Source organism: Dendropsophus ebraccatus, chromosome 4, assembly GCF_027789765.1.
Source record: "Dendropsophus ebraccatus isolate aDenEbr1 chromosome 4, aDenEbr1.pat, whole genome shotgun sequence".
Lineage (NCBI taxonomy): Eukaryota > Metazoa > Chordata > Amphibia > Anura > Hylidae > Dendropsophus > Dendropsophus ebraccatus.
The window spans coordinates 52,949,952-52,968,611 of record NC_091457.1 but is presented as its reverse complement, the minus strand read 5'-3'; the positions used below and the strand labels follow the sequence as shown (position 1 = coordinate 52,968,611).

The following is an 18,660-nucleotide window of genomic DNA, read 5'->3' as shown; positions in this document are numbered from 1 at the left end:
AATGCTGATGTTTATAAGTATGTCAATCTTCCCCAAACACATGTACCAGTATAATAGGAAAAAAAGAAATAGCTTTTTTATACATGTAATGTTAGACGATTCCAAATATAAACCGCATTCAGAGCATTTCACTTTATGGCTTTGTAACTATCTGAGGAATTTAGGAAGGGATATATATGTATGCGGCATATGACAGCAAATGCCTGGATGGAGGAATCCAGCCATTATATTTTGGGGGTAGCATGGAACCACATGCATTCCATCATAATACAAAAAAAGAAGAGGAGCAGTCCTACCCCGACACTTGCTAAACATTCCTGATGGTGCCATTGCTCCGCAGCCTTGGTTATTCTTGGTGCCAAAGGAGGAGACATCAGGAAAGAATAGAGCAATGTAAATAAAGCTTTCAGACTGGCCGCCCCAGCAGCACATGTCGTCTATTTGGGTAGAATGGATTATTTTCACAACAAGAGCGGCGAGGACAGATTATATCCAATCCGGTGACTTCCCCAGCTTCACAGAAGGAGGTTGCATCCTTGTATATTTTGAAACATAAAGATTATACAAATGGGATGCATGTAAATCCAAAGACGCCAATTTGGCATTAGTTCCATAACAGTGGCGGGACCTCTCCAGAAATATCCTTTCCGTAAGCGATAGGAGAAAATGATTATTGCCGGGAACAACCAGCTATTCTTAGCAGAGACTAAAAAGTAAAAAGAATATGCAATTCATCAAGTTGTATTTGTTATAAAAAGAAACATATTATAAGTCTGGATGTCCCAGCAGGCAACAGGCTATTCTCTCTATACATATACTTCTAAGGGGGGGGTAAGGTTTCAGTGGTTGTGGACACAGATGTGGCCAAGATCTCACACAAGATATCAGAATGTTCCTATTTAGACCATGTACACCCAGGGACAGTTTGCTACTAGCACAGTGAGTTTCCCATGGGAATTTCTTTTTTTGATCATAGAAAGAGTCACTTGGATTTAACCCCTTAAGGACCAGGCTAATTTTCATTTTTGTTTTTTCCTCCTTGTGCTTAAAAGGCCATAGCACTTGCATTTTTACACCTACAGACCCACATGAGACCTTATTTTTTGCGTCACTAATTGTACTTTGCAATGACAGGCTGAATTTTTTCATAAAATATGCTGGCTTGTAAAAAATTCAAACCATTGGTAACAAATATATGTTCCTTAAAGAGAACCAATCACCTAAAATTAACTGTCCCTATAATAAAAGTTTCTCTCTCCCTATTCCTGAAGATACAGACTGCCTTTGCAGTCTGTATCTTATACTTTACCTAATCCTGTATAGCGGTGTAAGTATTTCTGGGCGCCGCCATCTTGATGACGTCACTTGCGTTCCAGCAGTGCATTCCAGCAGTGGAACGCAACTGACGTCATGAAGATGGAGGTGCCCGAGAATACTGCACCGCTATACAGGATTAGGTAAAGTATAAAATACAGACTGCAAAGGCAGTCTGTATCTCCATAAAGTCTACTTATAAAGATACAGACTGCCTGTGCAGTCTGTATCTTATACTTTACCTAATCCTATGTAGCAGTGTAGTGAGCCGGGCGCCATCTTGATGACTGGAACGCACTGCTGGAACGCAAATGACGTCATCAAGATGGCGCCCGGCATTACTGCACCGCTACAAAGGAGTAGGTAAAGTAAAATATACAGACTGTAAAGGCAATCTGTATCTCCATAAGGTCTACTTATAAAGATACAGACTGCCTTTGCAGTCTGTATCTTATACTATACCTACTCCTTTGTAGCAGTGCAGTAATGCCGGGCGCCATCTTGATGATGTCATTTGCGTTCCAGCAGTGCGTTCCAGTCATCAAGATGGCACCCGGCTCACTACACTGCTACATAGGATTAGGTAAAGTATAAGATACAGACTGCAAATGCAGTCTGTATCTTCATGAGAAAACTAATAGGTTTAATTAGGACAGATATACACAGCGATCTCGCGCTGTATAGCGCGAGATCACTGTGTATTTACAGAGCGGCGGCCAAGGGCTCATGGGAGCTCTTCCTGCCGCTCTGCATGCCGGGAGCTTCCTGTCATGCGCCGACTCTTTTGAAAAGAGCCAGCGCGTGACAGTGAAGAGAGACATGAATAAATTAAAAACGCGGACAGAAAATTTATTAATTCTATTTACAAATATTAATAAAAAAGTAATTTAAATAGAATTAAGGAATAAAAAAAAAAAAATCTTCCGTTCTCTTTACAATCGCTCCCTTCCCAGGCTTATAGCACTTTTATTCTTTGGTCTATGGGGCTGTTTGAGGTGTCATTTTTTGCGCCATGATGTGTTCTATCGGTACCTTGATTGCGCATATGCGACTTTTTGATCGCTTTTTATTACAATTTTTCTGGATTTGATGTGACCAAAAATGCGCAATTTTGCACTTTGGGATTTTTTTTCCCTTACGCCGTTTAACGGTGGCTCAGTGCTTGCAGCGCTGGAGTCCTGGGTTCAAATCCCAGAAAGAACAACATCTGCACAGAGTTTGTATGTTCTCTCCGTGTTTGTGTGGGTTTCCTCCAGGTACTCTGGTTTCCTCCAACATTCAAAAAAACATACAGAAGGTGAAGCGTTGTGGAATCTGTGTGCGCTATACAAATAAAAACATTATTATTATTATATAATAGAGCAATGATCCACCAGATCATTGCTCTAATATAATGGTCTACTGCAAACCATCTAAATAGATTGCTCATTCCAACGCTGAGCCCCGGACGGCTCATTACAACGGATCTCCCCTCTGCGATCGCATCGGGGGGAGATCCCCCACTAGACACCAGGGACAGGGGGCACATATACTATTCAAATGCAGCTGTCAGCTTTGACAGCTGCATTTAAATAGTTAATTAGCCGGCCGCAGCAGCTAGTACCCTCGGTCCCTGGCTGCACATAGCAAACAGGGACCGCGGGCTGCACAGAGGGCTCACACCGGGAGCCCTCTTTGTTTACCCTTAACGGCCTAATGACGGGTATACCCGTCATGCGTCGTTAAGGGGTTAAGTGTCCCTCCGCTTTGAGAAGTAAAAGGAGTAAGAAATTATATTACTTGTCCAACACTAGTTTAGCATTGGTGCACTGTGCACAACAATAGGCCTTGGTTCTTGTGCCTAGGCTAAGAGTCCTATTACACAGAGCGATTTTTAACGATTAACGACTAACAAACGATCGCAAACGAGATTGTTTATGGTTAACCTAAAATCGTTCACCATATTACACAGACCGATAGTAGTTACGATCGTTACTACTATGATTGTTTATTCCTTTTGATCCCAGCAAAACAATGCACAATGTGCAATTACAATGAACTATTAGTGAACAAATAGGGAACTTTAGCGAACGAATGTTTAATTACAGCAAACGATTAACAATAATTTTATGTTCAGATCTAAATCAACGATCAACAACATACAAACGATTTATCCTTTTATCTCCTCCCGATTATTTCCCAGTAATCCTCATTACAGCTCAGAAACATAACCCGCATCAGAGCTCCCCAACCCCAATAGCAAGGAGCGCTTTCAGGAGTGTGGTAGGCGCGTCCGTAGTTCAGACATTAGAAAAAAGATATGCATACTGGATAAACTTTGTAAGAATCAAGTGTTACATAACCAAGGCTAGAGATCAAATAGCAATTCCCTAATAATTCTCCAAACCCCTTACTCTCCAGTAACCCATGTGACCAGGAGCCTGCTGTAACCTGTATCTATTCTGAAGGCAGTGTGAAAAGCGAGATCTCTCCATGTAAAATACAAGAAATTTGTGTCATGGAAAATTCCTCAGCATCAGTCAGGAAATGTTCCTGGCAGTGGACTTTCCCAGCTACACAACAGCATTTAGTCTCCGACAACAACAAATGGAGTGAATTGCTGGATTACACACAGGGAGGAAAACCAGGACTTCGTGAGCAACTATGTTCCCAAGTTACAGAGGCACACTATACTGGGGGATAACGTGCTGGAATGTAGAGAAGAGAAAATGTCACAAAAAAAAAATGTAACAGTAAGGGCCCTATTCCACCGGAAGATTATCGTTCAGATTATCGTTAAATCGTTTGAATCTAAACGATAATCGTTCGGTTGAAATGCGGTTAATCGTTGATCACTTTATAAGACCTGGACCTATTTTTATCGTTGCTCGTTCGCAAAACGTTCGCATTGAATAAGGCGTTGTTCGCAGTAGATACGAACGCAATAGCAAATAGCGACGAAATCGCAAATACGATAAGTAACGATTATCATTCCATGGTAATGAGTGAACGTTTTCAGGTCTTTCACAATAGCGGTCGTTTGAGAACATTAATGATTATGCGTACGATAATCGTCCGGTGGAATAGGGCCCTAAGGCTAGGTTCACATTTTCCTTTAGATCTGCAGCAGTACCAAGTAGAGTGGATCTCATCTACATGTTGCAGAAACATTCCATGTGGAAAACTGACCACAGTATATCTCAATGTCTTGTGTGCAAGGATTTGGTGTCGATTTTTGCTCTGACTCTACAATCTGCTGATTGTCTATGTTTCTGAGGCAAAATCCTCTGGTTTGGAAAACTGTCTTCCTTCACAGTCTTCTACCCCAGTGGTGAGGTTTCCTTGGTCCCCCGGGGAGTGTCAGTTTACTGGCCCCCTTCTTATGTGCTGCATTAACATGTGACAAATGCAGCCAATAACAGGGACTATGGGTGATATTACACAGGCTGACTGCAGCCGATTAAGGCCATATTCACATGGCGTAAGACACCGGCCGTTCTGTGACCCAGCCGGGTCACAGAACAGCCGGTGTCAGAGAAGGTCATCCTGGCCGGGATTCCCTTAGCCTGCAGCACAATGAAGGTTCAGTAGTTATCACGACTGTTGTTGACAATTGGCAACAGTCAATGGACTTTCTATGGGGTTAATATAAATTCCTATCACGATAACCCAATATTGCATTATATTGGCTATACCAGTTCACAGCCAAACTTTGTTCATATATATGCTAAATATTTCAAAAAGCAACTAGTCCAAAATAGAGACCCTTCCTTCAGTTCTCATACGCACAATGTATTTAAGGACTGCACCCCCATGTTTTCTGGTTTCTGCACTCTCCAGCAAAGTGGCCAGATGCAGCGCTTTTTGGACGTCCACGAAAATATAAATAACTGACTGTAGATCCAGCAAGTCATACAGTAACACATCTATAATATGCACCAAATGTCAAAGCAAGATTTGGCAAACGTTGTATAAACTTCTGGTAGAGCAGCACATCTGAATACAAGCAGCCAAAATATACACTTACAGTCTGGCAAACCGCAAGAACTGCTCATTGAACGTAGGAGTAAACACTGGGTCCTAATGGAAGGTGCTGGGAAACATGTTTACAAGAGAAATGTGGAAACCTGGCACTCACAGGCTTCTATGGGGGGCAACATGCCCATAATCCCCCAGACCAGCCCCAGTGACTTATGGGGGTGAGGAAAAATGATAATGACAACTGGTCTATACCCAAATCTGATAACTTTCTAATGTCACGCAGAGGAGGGAAACGTGATCACAAGAGGTTAGTCAATGGCTCCCTTCAGAGCCGCGATCAGCCAATGACGCAGAAATTATGCAATGGAGTGTGAAGAAATAATGAATGGGTCCTCCTTAGCTTGATCACTCATGTGAAGGGGTAAATCAGGCGAGTCCCTGGCACCCAACTCTTTGATCATATGCTAGGACTGTCTATATGTTGCTAGCCTAAAGTTTTATGCCTGGATGTACACAAAGGGCTTATTCACTGCCCTGTGAATTCCTTCTGATCATAAGAATACTTTCACAGCCAATTTCCATTGTCCCAATACAATAAAACTAATGTCCCAAAGAAAAATGAAACTATGTTGCAATGTATCTTAACGAGAAAATTCCATATAATTTATGTCTCAATGGTATTAGACAGAAAACAAATGCAGTCCTGCAATCTCAAACTTTTATTTGTCTCCTGCTCCTATGCTAATGTACTTGTTAATGTAGATTAGTAAGAAGCAGGAGACATATAAGGGCCTGTGACTGCAGGATCAGACTACACAGCGATGTTTGTTGTCTGTTACCATAGTGATGCGTAAACTGCGTAAAAGTTCTGTAAACAGAACTAGACAAAGTTTGTAAGTGTCACAGCTGATCAGAACCTATTAACATTTAAGCCTTATTTAAAGGGGTTATTCAGGATTAGAAAAACATAACTTCTTTCTTTCAGAAACAGTGGCACTCTTGTCCTCTATGTGATTGCAATCCAGTTTAACTGAAGTGAATGGAGCGGAATTGTAATACCCCTACACAACCCTAGGTAGGGTATTACTGCTTTGCAGAAAAGTAGCTGTGTTTTTTCCTAATTCTGCATAACCATAAAGAAACTACAATGTCATTTATGTACTGCACGTTGATCTATCCCTTAAGAAAAAAAAAAGACAATAAATTGCTGTTTCCAAACTTTAAGATTGCAGATGGCGCAAGCGTCTAAGTTCTTTTATCCCAACCAAACGCTGCCAAGCTGTATCAATTTTCACTGACTTCAATGGCTTGCAACAGTCAAGAGGTTAGATAACAAAAAAGTTACATTTAACAAAACCTCTTGCTGGCTGACACACTGCAGACACAATGAGCGGTACACATTGTACATCTGCTTATATAATGCATTTGCCATGTGTCAGCTCCTGCTGTGACCCAAGACACACCAGCTGTATGAGAGTGAAGAGAAGCTGCCATACCAGACACAGTACACTGGCAAAGTGGCACTGTTGTAACAATGAATGATCAGTCAGATGGTAACCATTTTATTCTCCATGTGAAGACACACTCACAAAGAATGACAGGGTCTGCAACCATTAAAGGGGTTGTCCGGCAATAAAAAAATATTCACAGAATAACACACATTACAAAGTTATACAACTTTGTAATGTATGTTATGTCTGTGAATGGCCCCCTTCCCCGTGTCCCACCACCCCCACCCGTGTACCCGGAAGTGTGGTGCGCTATACATTACCTGTCACGTGCCGACCACGGTCTCCGATCCTCAGCAGTGACGTCTTCTTCGGGAGGCCGGCGGATCTTCCCGAGTGCCGGCCGCCCTCTGCAGAGTCATCCGAAGCTCAGCCGCGATTGGCTGAGCATAACTGTGCTCAGCCAATCGCGGCTGAGCGGCTGATGACGTGGCCGCGTCATCAGCTGCTCAGCCGCGATTGGCTGAGCACAGTTATGCTCAGCCAATCGCGGCTGAGCTTCGGATGACGCTGCAGAGGGCGGCCGGCACTCGGGAAGATCCGCCGGCCTCCCGAAGAAGACGTCACTGCTGAGGATCGGAGACCGTGGGCGACACGAGATGCGGTGAGTATAATGCACCACACTTCCGGGTCTAGCGTGGGTGGGGGGAAACACAGGGAAGGGGGCCATTCACAGACATAACATACATTACAAAGTTGTATAACTTTGTAATGTGTGTTATTCTGTGAATAATTTTTTATCGCCGGACAACCCCTTTAAGACGCTGTTAAGGCTGGCAGGGTACTTTTTGGGAAATGACTATCTTGCAAGAAAGTCCATCTTTTGTCACTGATCGGTCAGAGCATTTTCACTAGGACACCACCTGAATCATAATGGGAATGGCCTTGGCTTTGTATTATCATTTAAAAGGCTGTGCCGAATTATACCATTAGATGTGTGCTGAGGGAAGTGCGGCAAGTGTCAGCGCAGACAATCAGGAGAGTCACAAAATAATACGTCCTCCTGTGAGCGGGCTGCTAATCTCATTTACTGCAGGCTGTTCTGCTCTTATCCAATTCTAACCTGGTTACATACACACATTTAGGAAATTAAAAGCCATGAAAATAGGGGCTCTGACCCCAAGACCTAACACTACACTACAATGGAACTGGTTTTCTATCTGTACTGAATGAAAAACACTAATAGCATTCAATACAATATCCAGGCCCAGAACAAAATATACAGTATAAATGTACACTCTTACATACCCCTGCTCCCTCTCCTTGCCTGGCACCTCTCATTGTAGTATTGCCATTTTATTCATGAACCATAAAAATTAAGGGGAACAGAGCAGCAGGCACCACCTATATGTGGCTGCAAATAAAAGCCCTATGGGCTCCCTTGGTTCAAGTATGATAAGGGCCGATTGTTGGCCACTACGGCTGAAATCGCTTGATGTTATAGCTACTGTTAAAAAGGCAAAGATCTTTGTCTTTCAACATGTTGAAAAGTTTTTGAACGGGAACAATAGTTTGCTGGCCGACACTTTCTCCTATGGGCTCCCGGGAGGATTTAAAGATTTGTTGGTTGGCAGAGGTAATAAATTGAAGAAGCGCAAGAGTGTTTAATGGAAGGCCACAGAGCAGGCTGTAGCAGTAGTCCAAGTGGGTGATCATGGACCGATAGTTAAGTTGAATCAAAGTTGAGAATCAAAAGTGACCCAAAGGCAGCAAACCTGTAAGACTGTTGAGAGACTGGAGCCACTGATTGTAATTGTAAGACTGAGTACAGGTGGTCAGGGATCTTAAGTCCCTATTGCATGGGGCAATCGGAAGACGCAAGCGAGCGCAAACCTGTCAGGTCAGTGCTTGCTAGCTCCTCGTTCCCAGGTCGATGCCGGTACTATAACACAGGCCGGAGGGTGTGCAGGGAGGCTGCCCGGGCGATCCCTTTAACTTCACCACCGCTCCTCGGTTGCCTATAGGCTGTTACATTGGACCAAACCTTTTAAAACACCTGTGGAGCACCTGTTGCTCCAAAACTACAATACCTATCACGTCTGAGGGAGGGTCTTGAAAACTACGCATATGGCAACCGTTGTTTTGAAACATGACCTAAAAGTCGCTGGCTTATCGTCAATGAAATTGAAGAATCCCAATAAATAAACCATAGTCTATTACCAAAATTAAATTTTCCTTCTACTCGGGTTCCTAGATGTAAAGAACAAATGTCTTCTCGCTAACCAAACATAGTTTTTAGGGTTAAGTCAATCTGGCGCTGGGCATACAGTGCACTGCTCTGCAGAATATTATCCAAACTACAGGGCTTCTATGAAAGCCTTGTCAAAATAATCCATGTTATCAGCCTCAGCCCCTGTAATAGAAGCTAGACACCCCAGCTGCCATTTGAATTATTTACTGACCAATGCCTTGGCAGGCGGCCATGCATGCCTGAAAGGCTCGTTCAGCTAATGGAATCATGGGAGCCAGAATCTCTGCCAATATCTAAATGAAAATGCTGAAGTATAGGGAATAATATGGCCAACAACACCAGTCTGCACAGGGCCATGAACTTGAGGCAATCCCTGCTGCAAAAGCATTTAATCTGCTCTGTAAAGTGCTGGATGGTACGGTACATTGAGTTACGTGACCTTTTTTTTTTTTTTCGAGAGGAATAAGCCTGGATTGTGACTGGGCCACACATCAAAACAAACCAGTTTGGTCTCGGAGGAGGACTTGACTTTCAATGGTGACAGCGGGAAGCACAAGGGATGCATCACATCGGAATCATGCATTTTTAATCTGCGCCGCGTGGAGAATAGAATGATACATTAGATCACATCGAGAGGTTTACCATTACCAGCTGGTCACTAGGAAAAAGGAAGTGTCAGGCGGCCTACTTACACATAATTCATGAGAACAAAATCAACTGACTCGGATGTGCTCCGTATCTATCAGCATAGGACTAGGCATGACCAGCTTTTCCATACTTGTCCCTCTTTTACAAGTTGTTTCTATTACTCCTAATACTGCACCATTAGGTGACAGTCACCATGGCTGAACATATCCTTGCACTGCAGTATCTGCTACTAAATGCATGGGCCAAAATGGATGTATCAAATCTAGTCCTACAAAAATCAGAGATGCTGAGTATAGTGTCTGATCTAATCATAGCTTTCATTTCTAGACCCATTTAAAATGTATATAGAAGCTAAACAGGCTGTATACGTCACTTTTACCCAACATTACTTTACACTTACATGTCAGTACTGTACAGAAAGTACAAACTTTCCAAATACCCTGCAGTCGCTTGTTTTTCAACATGATTGAAAGACAAACGACATGAACGATCAGCCGACATGAACGATGTCGGCTGATCGTTGCCTTCTATTCCACAGGACGATTATCGGCTGTAACGGCCGATAACCGTTCCATGGAAAAGGACCTTAACTGTAAATTCAGCACAACATGGTTAGATGCTAAAGGTATCACTAATAAAGTAGGTTCCAGTAAAGATAACCTACCCCTAGAAAAGAGGTTTAAAAAAAAACCTTTACAAATGAGATACATCAGAAGACACAGGACACTTCCAGCTATGAATCTCTAGAAGCTTAAAATCAAAATAGATGAGACAGCTGGGGGGCATGTAGTTTGGTTGGTTAGGGAACCGCAACGCTGGAGGCCTCTCATGCAAATCTCACTCTCAGGGGACGCTTTTTGGTGTTGCACAGTAGCCTAGGTAACTGGATCACTAACCATCCCAGCTCACCCTTTTAGATTTCGGCAGGGTGACAGACTAAATCGAGGCACCCCTATGTCCACACTGGTGTCATGGCTTCCATTCATAACAGATCCATACTAGCTATGCCGGATCCTTCTCAAACCTCAGTGACTGGTATGTTTCTTTTAGCGATCTGATCTCTTTGCCTGCACTACAGACGGAGCTAAAAGTAAAAGTAGTGTATATATGAAACATTCTACTTCTGCTTTTCTGAATCCACTCCCTGTATGAAAAAGGAATGCCTGACAGCGCCCTTACACTGTGAACTATGCGGGTACGCATACGAGCGGGCATGTCTCCAATAAGCAATGTGCTGGCAGAGTTCTTGAACGTTTCCAGAAGCTAAAAGGTTAATTGGCCGATCAGAGACTGCTGCGAGAATCTTAGGTACAGACCATTTACAGGCAACAACACATTCCGGACATTCCTCCAGACACCAATATACAGAAATGCTTCAAGTTCATCTATTACAACACAAGCAACTCACATTGCAAGACACATTAGGCAACACAGACCGGGGGGGTTGTTGTTGTTTTTTTATAACGGCCATGTTCGGATGTTCTGGCAAAGGAAACAGTACAGTAAACGTTGTCAGATAATTAAAGTATGAAGTATGAAAAAGTATGACGCTACAACTGGAAAATGTGAAGTGTAAAGCACCCTGAAGTAATCAATCAGAAATGGTTTACTTCCTGGTAACTGTGCCCCCATATAAGCAGTTATGCCCAATATGTGCCCCCCCTGTCCCAATGTTACTAAGCCCACTTAATAGAATGCTCTATATAGCCATCTCCCCTGTAGTCAGCCCCCTCAGTAGTTAGTCGTCCCTGCAGCATAAAAGTGAGCTTCAAAATTCCTATAGAGGGTGAATGGAGCGAAGGTGGAGTAGGACTGCTGCTGCTTCATTCACTCAGGGCACAAGGGAGCTCCAGGGTCATGATCAGTGGGTGTCCCAGTAGACACTTGTCATCCTATACTGTGGAAAGATGATGTGTTTAAACCTTAGGATAATCCCCTTATAGGTATATTCTATAAGATAGGGGATAAATGTCTGATGCACCCATCACCACAACCACCACCATCAGGCACTTATCCCCCATCTTTTGGATACATAATAAGTATTAGTTGGCTGAAATACCCCTTTAAGACTACAAAAGGTAAGACATACTAAATCCAAGGAAAACCGATAAAACAGAAACTAACAAGGTATTCATCTTTTAATAAACTAAAATAATACTAGCTAGTATCGTACTGACGCTGGGCTCAAAAGGGAACTCGCAGCAGTAGCAGGTTTCCTTTAAGAGTCTACAAATATACAAGGAAAACATTTAGGGAAACTTCTAGAAAGCGGAGAAGGAGCAGGGTCAAACTGAAGCTGTTCTTTTGCAGGAGGGTAGTGTTGTGCCTGACACTGACATATAGTTATCGATTCATTCCTATACAATATACACAGGTTCTAGGAGTGTATCTGGCACATGGAGATTGGCCCCCCGAGCAGTGAAGCAGCTCACTTTAGATCATGCTGACCTTGAGCAAATGAACCCACTTAGCAACGTACTTCTGTCTTTTTTCAACTCTGCAGTCAGACAGCCTCACCATCTATAGTAGTCAACATGCTTTGGCCAGGCTCAGGGGCCTATTTTAAGCAAAGCTGCTACATTACAGTGATCTGTGGTTCAAAGTGATAGAATAACATTTGTCCGTGTGATGCTTGAGCAAAACCCAAGCCTGGAGATCAGCTTCAGAAAGTTTTACAGCTCAAAAGTGAAAAAATCTATTATGCAATATTATATAAAATGTGCTTCCTCAAATATACAGTAACCAAGCTGCATGAGACCCCGATTAATAAAAACTTTTGAGATGTCTGACAAGTTAAAAGTTTTTTTTTTTTTTTTTTTTTTAATGACAAGTACTCTTTAAGGGCCTGTTCACACTACGGAACCGGCGCAGAGATTCCGCCTGGAACCCCCGTCAGCAGGCGGGAATAGGTGCGTCTGCAATGTCTTTCAAAGGGAGGTCTCTCGCGCTTCCGCTCTCTGCTCAAAGAATTGGCATAGAGTCCGCAGGAGGGTGTTCCGAGCAGAATCTCCATGGCAATTCCATAGTGTGAACTTGCCCTAAACCTCAACACAGGCCTTCAGCTGAAGCCCTCCCCCACATCTCAGTCTGCAATAAAAGGACTAGGTAAACTCCCATATAACAGAGCTAAATTCCTACAGTTACTGGTAACCAATAGTAATGGATACCAACATCTCTGGACAATATCCTGGGGTGATAAGGACTTCTAAAAGGAAGCTTCCCCTGGTGACACAATTCCCTTAAAATTGCTCTCTTAAGTAAATGCGTTCAGAATACGGAGGTCGCTGTCAGCAATGACTCATGTATTACTGACACATAGCATTCAGTGGCTGTGACTAAGTCTACAGTGGCAAAGTGAGGTCATGATGTAGAGGCAGAACGTATTTTCAGCAATGGGCTACAGAAGTGGTTATATGTGGAAATCTGACACTTGTTTTGCAGTCGCTTACAGGGATGATTCACCTAGTTTAAAAAAAATTACCATTTTCACAGGGTGCTTTATGTTCCAACTTGTAACATGAGTAACATGGGAACACCTCTGTATTAAAATGGACTTAACTTGAGCCATAGGAGGATATCTCGTGTCTACACCACAGACGTGGTGCACTAAAAATAAAGAAAAGTGCCAAAATAGAAAAATTACATCATAGTCCTACTTGTAAAATCCCAATGTTCTGACCTGTTTTAATACTGGGGATTCAAGGCAGAATTTAATCATCGAAATAAAGTCATTGTAAACAACTAGGAAGAAAAGTAGCTCCCTGACACCACCAAAAGATGATTTCCTCTTTAAGTGAGTGTTTCATGTTCTAGAAGTCCTAGAACATGACTGGGGATATATGCAAGGACAAAAATCTCTTTTTTTCCCTATACACATACCCTGAGCCCCAAAGAATTGGGCCTGTTAAAACCCAACTATCTGATTTATTTCTTCTGTCCAAGGAGAGTCAGGTGGCAGAACAGACATTTGAAGTTTGGTTAGACCATGACCAGTTTTACAGTTGTATGATTCTGCAATAGAGCACACACAGTTGTATGCCATTTTACATAGCAATGCCTTGTATCAGATTCCATATAAATGAGATATAAGTGAGCCCTGAGTGACAGCTCTGGTGGCCCACCATAAAGTTATGAAAATGAAGAGGAGGACCAGGAAAGCAATTGTCATCAAATTCAGAACAGTGGCCAGTTATTCTGTATTTGCTGCAACATACACAAATGGCCCATAAAACGTGGGCTTAATACTGATGAAAAATACAGAGATGGCATATAAGACTGTAAAAGCGAACAGGAAATAACAGAGGAAAATTGCAGAATGCTGACCCAGCAATATTGCACAACGCATACAATTTTCTACCCTCTCTGTGTGAAAAAAAAGAATGAAGTTACTAACTGGGTGCAGCTAAGTTAATAGGACTGAAGAGTATTCTAGATACTCGTCTGATAGCAAATTCTGTGTTATAATATACAAGAAAAAGCGGTTTCTGCGTCAAAGGAAGCGGGAAATGACAGCAGCGAAGCATTACCATTATAACTTTAAGAAGACTGCCGCAAGAACACTAAAAGTGCTTCCAACCATATGGTTGTATTAGCTGAACACTGTGCAGCTGATGTGTGCAACTGTTACTTCAAGGGGCTTATAAGGCATAGATATAGGTGGAATATGTGGTGGAATAGCCAATTGCTGTTACAAAACTGCTGTGGTGCTTTTTTTACCCTGTTGGCTCCTCTAAGCCTCTTTTAGGGAGTCACATGGTACCACAGCCATTTAGCAGGGTCAGACCGCCAGACCATTTGGACTTGGACTTGCAATATGACCACCAAGGTCTATACTCAAACATACAACTCCAATTCACTGTTTAAAACAGATCCTTACATTTGTGAATTAGTATATATTTATAACATGGATAGCAAATATGGCTGTGTTATAGATGAAATGCAGCCATACGTCTGTACAGTAAATACTAATAGGGTCTCTTTGAGGCAAAGCCGATAACGTCACCTTGAAAAATGAATGTAATACAGATAAACATACTGATGCAATATGGATTAAATATGACGAAGCACATCTGGATGCATCCATATTTTAATCCCTCTCCATAGACTAAAACAGGGATTTTCTATCTATAAAACAGATGAAAGTAGCATATGCCGCATTTTTAAACGCAACCTGTCATTACTTTTATGTTGCCTGAATTACAAGTCATTGGGAAGCTTTTTCCTGCTCCGCTAGCCTTGACTGATAGACCTCTTCTTATACCCAAACAGTGAGCCGTCCATCAATGAAGGCGAGCAGGGCAGGGAGAAGCTGCCAGGGAACGCTCTGACAACTCATGGTTCAAGCAACATGAAAGTGATAAAAATTAGTTACATATTAGAGTCAGCAAAAAGCTGGAGTAATATGTATGCAAAATATGCTTGTGTGAAAGCTTCTTTCGAAGTCCTGCAGCGTAGCGAATCCATTAACCTAAAAAAAAAAAACCTACACACATGAAGAGCCAGACACGGCAAAGACACTAACAACTGTCAGGATCCTACTCTGCCGTATTATAAACCAATCCTGGGGGGAGGTGTGAAATAAACATAGTCTGGAAAGAAACACCGCACACCCAACCCATCAGGAAAAATGCAAATGCTGTATTTCTAGTGAGTTTTAGCACACACAGAACTACAAAAAAAAAACAAAAAAAAAACAACAAGCTTTACCTGTAGTAACGCGACTGCAAATAGGTGGAGCAAACAGTCTTTGATATATGGCTAGCAGAGCCAAAGTCTATTACTTTCACCCTGTATGGTTGCCGTACAGGATCCACCAGCATGATGTTCTCCGGTTTGAGGTCAGCGTGAATTAAACCAAGACTTTTAAGCTTTTTCAGTGCAGTAGCCACCTGCTGAAGGATGGCCCGTATAACTTTTAGGGGTAATGGGCTAAATTTGTTTTGCTTTAAAAAGTCATATAAATTTTGTTCCAACATTTCAAAAACCAAGCAGGTGTGGTTCCGGTGCTGAAAGCATTCATACGCTCGCACAAAGTTGAACTCATCTGCATTCTCGCTGCTCAGCCTGGCAAGGATGCCCACCTCAATCTGCCCTTGACGTGCATATGAAGGATGGTTTTTTAGGATTTTCACTGCCACAACCTCATTTGTGCCCCTTTTCCAGCACTTTACCACCTGTCCAAATGTTCCCCGACCCAAAAAATCCAGTACTTCATAAGTATTTTTAACCGAGCACAACACTTCATGCTGTACCAACTGATAGTCACCATCCACACTACCCCCACTTGGCTTAGAAGCACCAGTGGTTGCGACAACAGTTACTGGGTTCGCTGCATTGCCTGGCAGCATGGCAGGCAGTACAGACAATTCATCAACGATCTGCATGGTGCCACCTTGGTTTTCCAGCTCTTCACTCTTACGCTTCAATCCACATCGCTGATGTGTTTCCAGCAAATCTGATGCACAATCCGGTGTCTCAACTGTAGGTGCCTCTTTCGGATCTGGCTGCGCCTGCGCTGCTGTGTCCCCTGGGGCACCTGTGTTGGTTTTTAAAGCGACTGCGCTGGTTTGGGATGCGGCAGTCGGCTGGCGAGGTCTGTCAATTGGATTCTTTGTCTGGAAAGGAGCCCTACTCTTGTTGGGTGGGTGTGCAAATCCAAGGTGTCTAGCATTCAGGTCGGTGCGTGGATAGCTTCTCTTGCTGTACACACAACTACTTGGTTCTATTTTCAGTTTCTTCACACTACAAAAGGCACTTGACTGAGTTTGATAAACATATGGTGGGTACACCAAAACTTGTGAGGCCATACCTGAAAATAGACAACAAAATAGAGAGGATCAGTAAGTCAGCAGACATTAAAATACAGGGTTATTCAAGTAGACATACGAGAAACACTTAGAAATCACACGCAATAAACTATGGTGTAGACTGTATCTATTATACTGCGATAACTATCACTTTGATCAGCGGTGGTGCCCAGGTAGAATAGATGGATATTAGTATACATTTCATATCACTAAGGTAGTTTTAAAGGGGTGTACACTGATGGCCTATGCTAAGGATAAATATCAAGGAGGGTCCAACTCCCCACTGACTGAATGGGTTGCAAGTGCTGCAACCTCTTCATTACCAAGTATAGATGCACACATTCTGTAGAGGCCAAGCCTGAGCTACATGTAGTACCATGCACAGCCACTACAAAAAGCCTGGAGCTATGCATGTACTAAAGAGACCACAGAGCTCACCCAGGAATCATGGCCCTTTCAGTCAGCTACATGGGGGTGCTAGGGGTAAGGATCCTCACCAATCTGAAATTGGGGGCCCTTCCTAAAGATAGGCCACCAATATTACAAAAACTGGAAAACATCTTTAACTCCAGGAGCAGGCTGAAAAAGAAAAGGTAAAGTGACATGTAAAATGGATGTGTAGGAGGGAGATTAGCCATTAACTAGACCTGCCCATGGTGGGTACACACTTTTCCTGTTACAGCCAAACCTGTATGCTAATGGAAAGGGGGGGGCATAATGGACAAATGTCAGCCAAACAACAGCACTAATGCCTCACAGCATTAACCGCTTCAGTTCCACGCACAGAAGAGAACAATATTTATATAACAACACAGAATAATTGAATTATTCTTCTTCCCACCTCAGCGATCTATCAGCTACGTGAGTAAGAAGACAAGCTCTATATTTAGCAGCAAACAGTAAAGCGACAAGTTTATTTATAGTGCCATTTATAGGTATAAAAAAACCTCAGTGGCTATGGCTGTTTGGTAAGTCAAGCACACCATAGATACAGAGCGGAGGAGACACTTACATCACTCCAGGAGCCAATAAGGCATCCTTTAGGAGCCAGCAATAAGAATTTCATACCCAGTTAGGTATCATTAGTAGATTTCAAAGCACATTTCACAAGAGTCCGCTCTTATACATGCATCATAAGCCAGTCACAGCAATACGCTGATCGCTGCTACTGGCACCACGGCATACAGCAGCCAGCCACACATATGTAGCATTACATGCCGGCCATTCAGATGTAATCAAAGGATGGAGGGCTCAGGTCTGCCAGAACAACATGCTCTCTGTTCTATCTCATAAAGGGGGAACCTGAGCAGGGGGCCCTCCTATGGTATCTTTATTGTCTAATAGGGCCTATGAGTAGAGGTTACAGATGGCCCACTGCATACAATAGGTGCTATGTAATGCATCATGGCAAGACAATACCTGGCGGTTGTTGCAACTCCTCCGATGGCAGACGTACTACAGAAGTCATTAGTTAACCCCTTCCCTGTCCTTACAGGCAGGCACATAGTAGCCACATAGCTGATATATCACAGCTATAAGAAGAGCTCTAGCTGTAGGCCAGCCTACATCACTGCTAGGCCAAGAATTCTGACTTTAGAACTAACAAATGCTAGAGGCTTTCACCAAGCAGACTTGTGTTATACAGTGTATATACGGCTTTTCTACTTCAATCTGCTCTGGCTTGAGCTGGATCATGGGCCGTGAGCCTAGCCTGAGCTATAGCCTTCAACTGCATGATTGTATCATATACAGTCTTGACTCCCAAAAAGCTTTTCTGCAGGGTTGTATACGATATGTCCTGCCACTATAGGCAGAGGATCACTGTGTGTCCATAAAAAAAAACATCCACCCTCCTACATTACCTCTGATGTATAGCACCAATACCAATTACATAAATGGTGGTTATTTGCTATAGTCTTTCCCTGCAGGGTTTGTGCTCCTATGAAATGCTTACATAAAGCCTTATTTCCCCAACAGGTTATTATGTCAGTTGCTACGTGATACATAACACACCAGCCAAGCTCATATTGGGCAACAATGTGTTTTCCATTTACTCTCATGGTTTTTCCCCACATGTATTACGTCCCAGCATCTCTCATTCTGCCTTAATAACCTTGGTTAAATGCCGATTTACTATAACAATGTGGGGACAAGTTCAGCAAGAGAGAGACTGGTATGTACAGATAATGCGTTTAGCAACAATACAAAGAATCAGTAAAAAGGGGAAAAATGT

General features: G+C 42.7%; 1 protein-coding gene across 1 annotated transcript in view; it reads right to left on the bottom strand.

Annotated features, from left to right (window-relative positions):
• The window catches only part of HIPK3 (homeodomain interacting protein kinase 3), a 72,033-nt gene that overhangs the window by 39,666 nt on the left and 13,707 nt on the right, over positions 1-18,660 (bottom strand). The window contains exon 2 of the mRNA XM_069965791.1: positions 15,328-16,429. Coding sequence (XP_069821892.1) covers positions 15,328-16,429 — 1,102 coding nt within the window. The remainder of the gene's footprint in view (positions 1-15,327; positions 16,430-18,660) is intronic.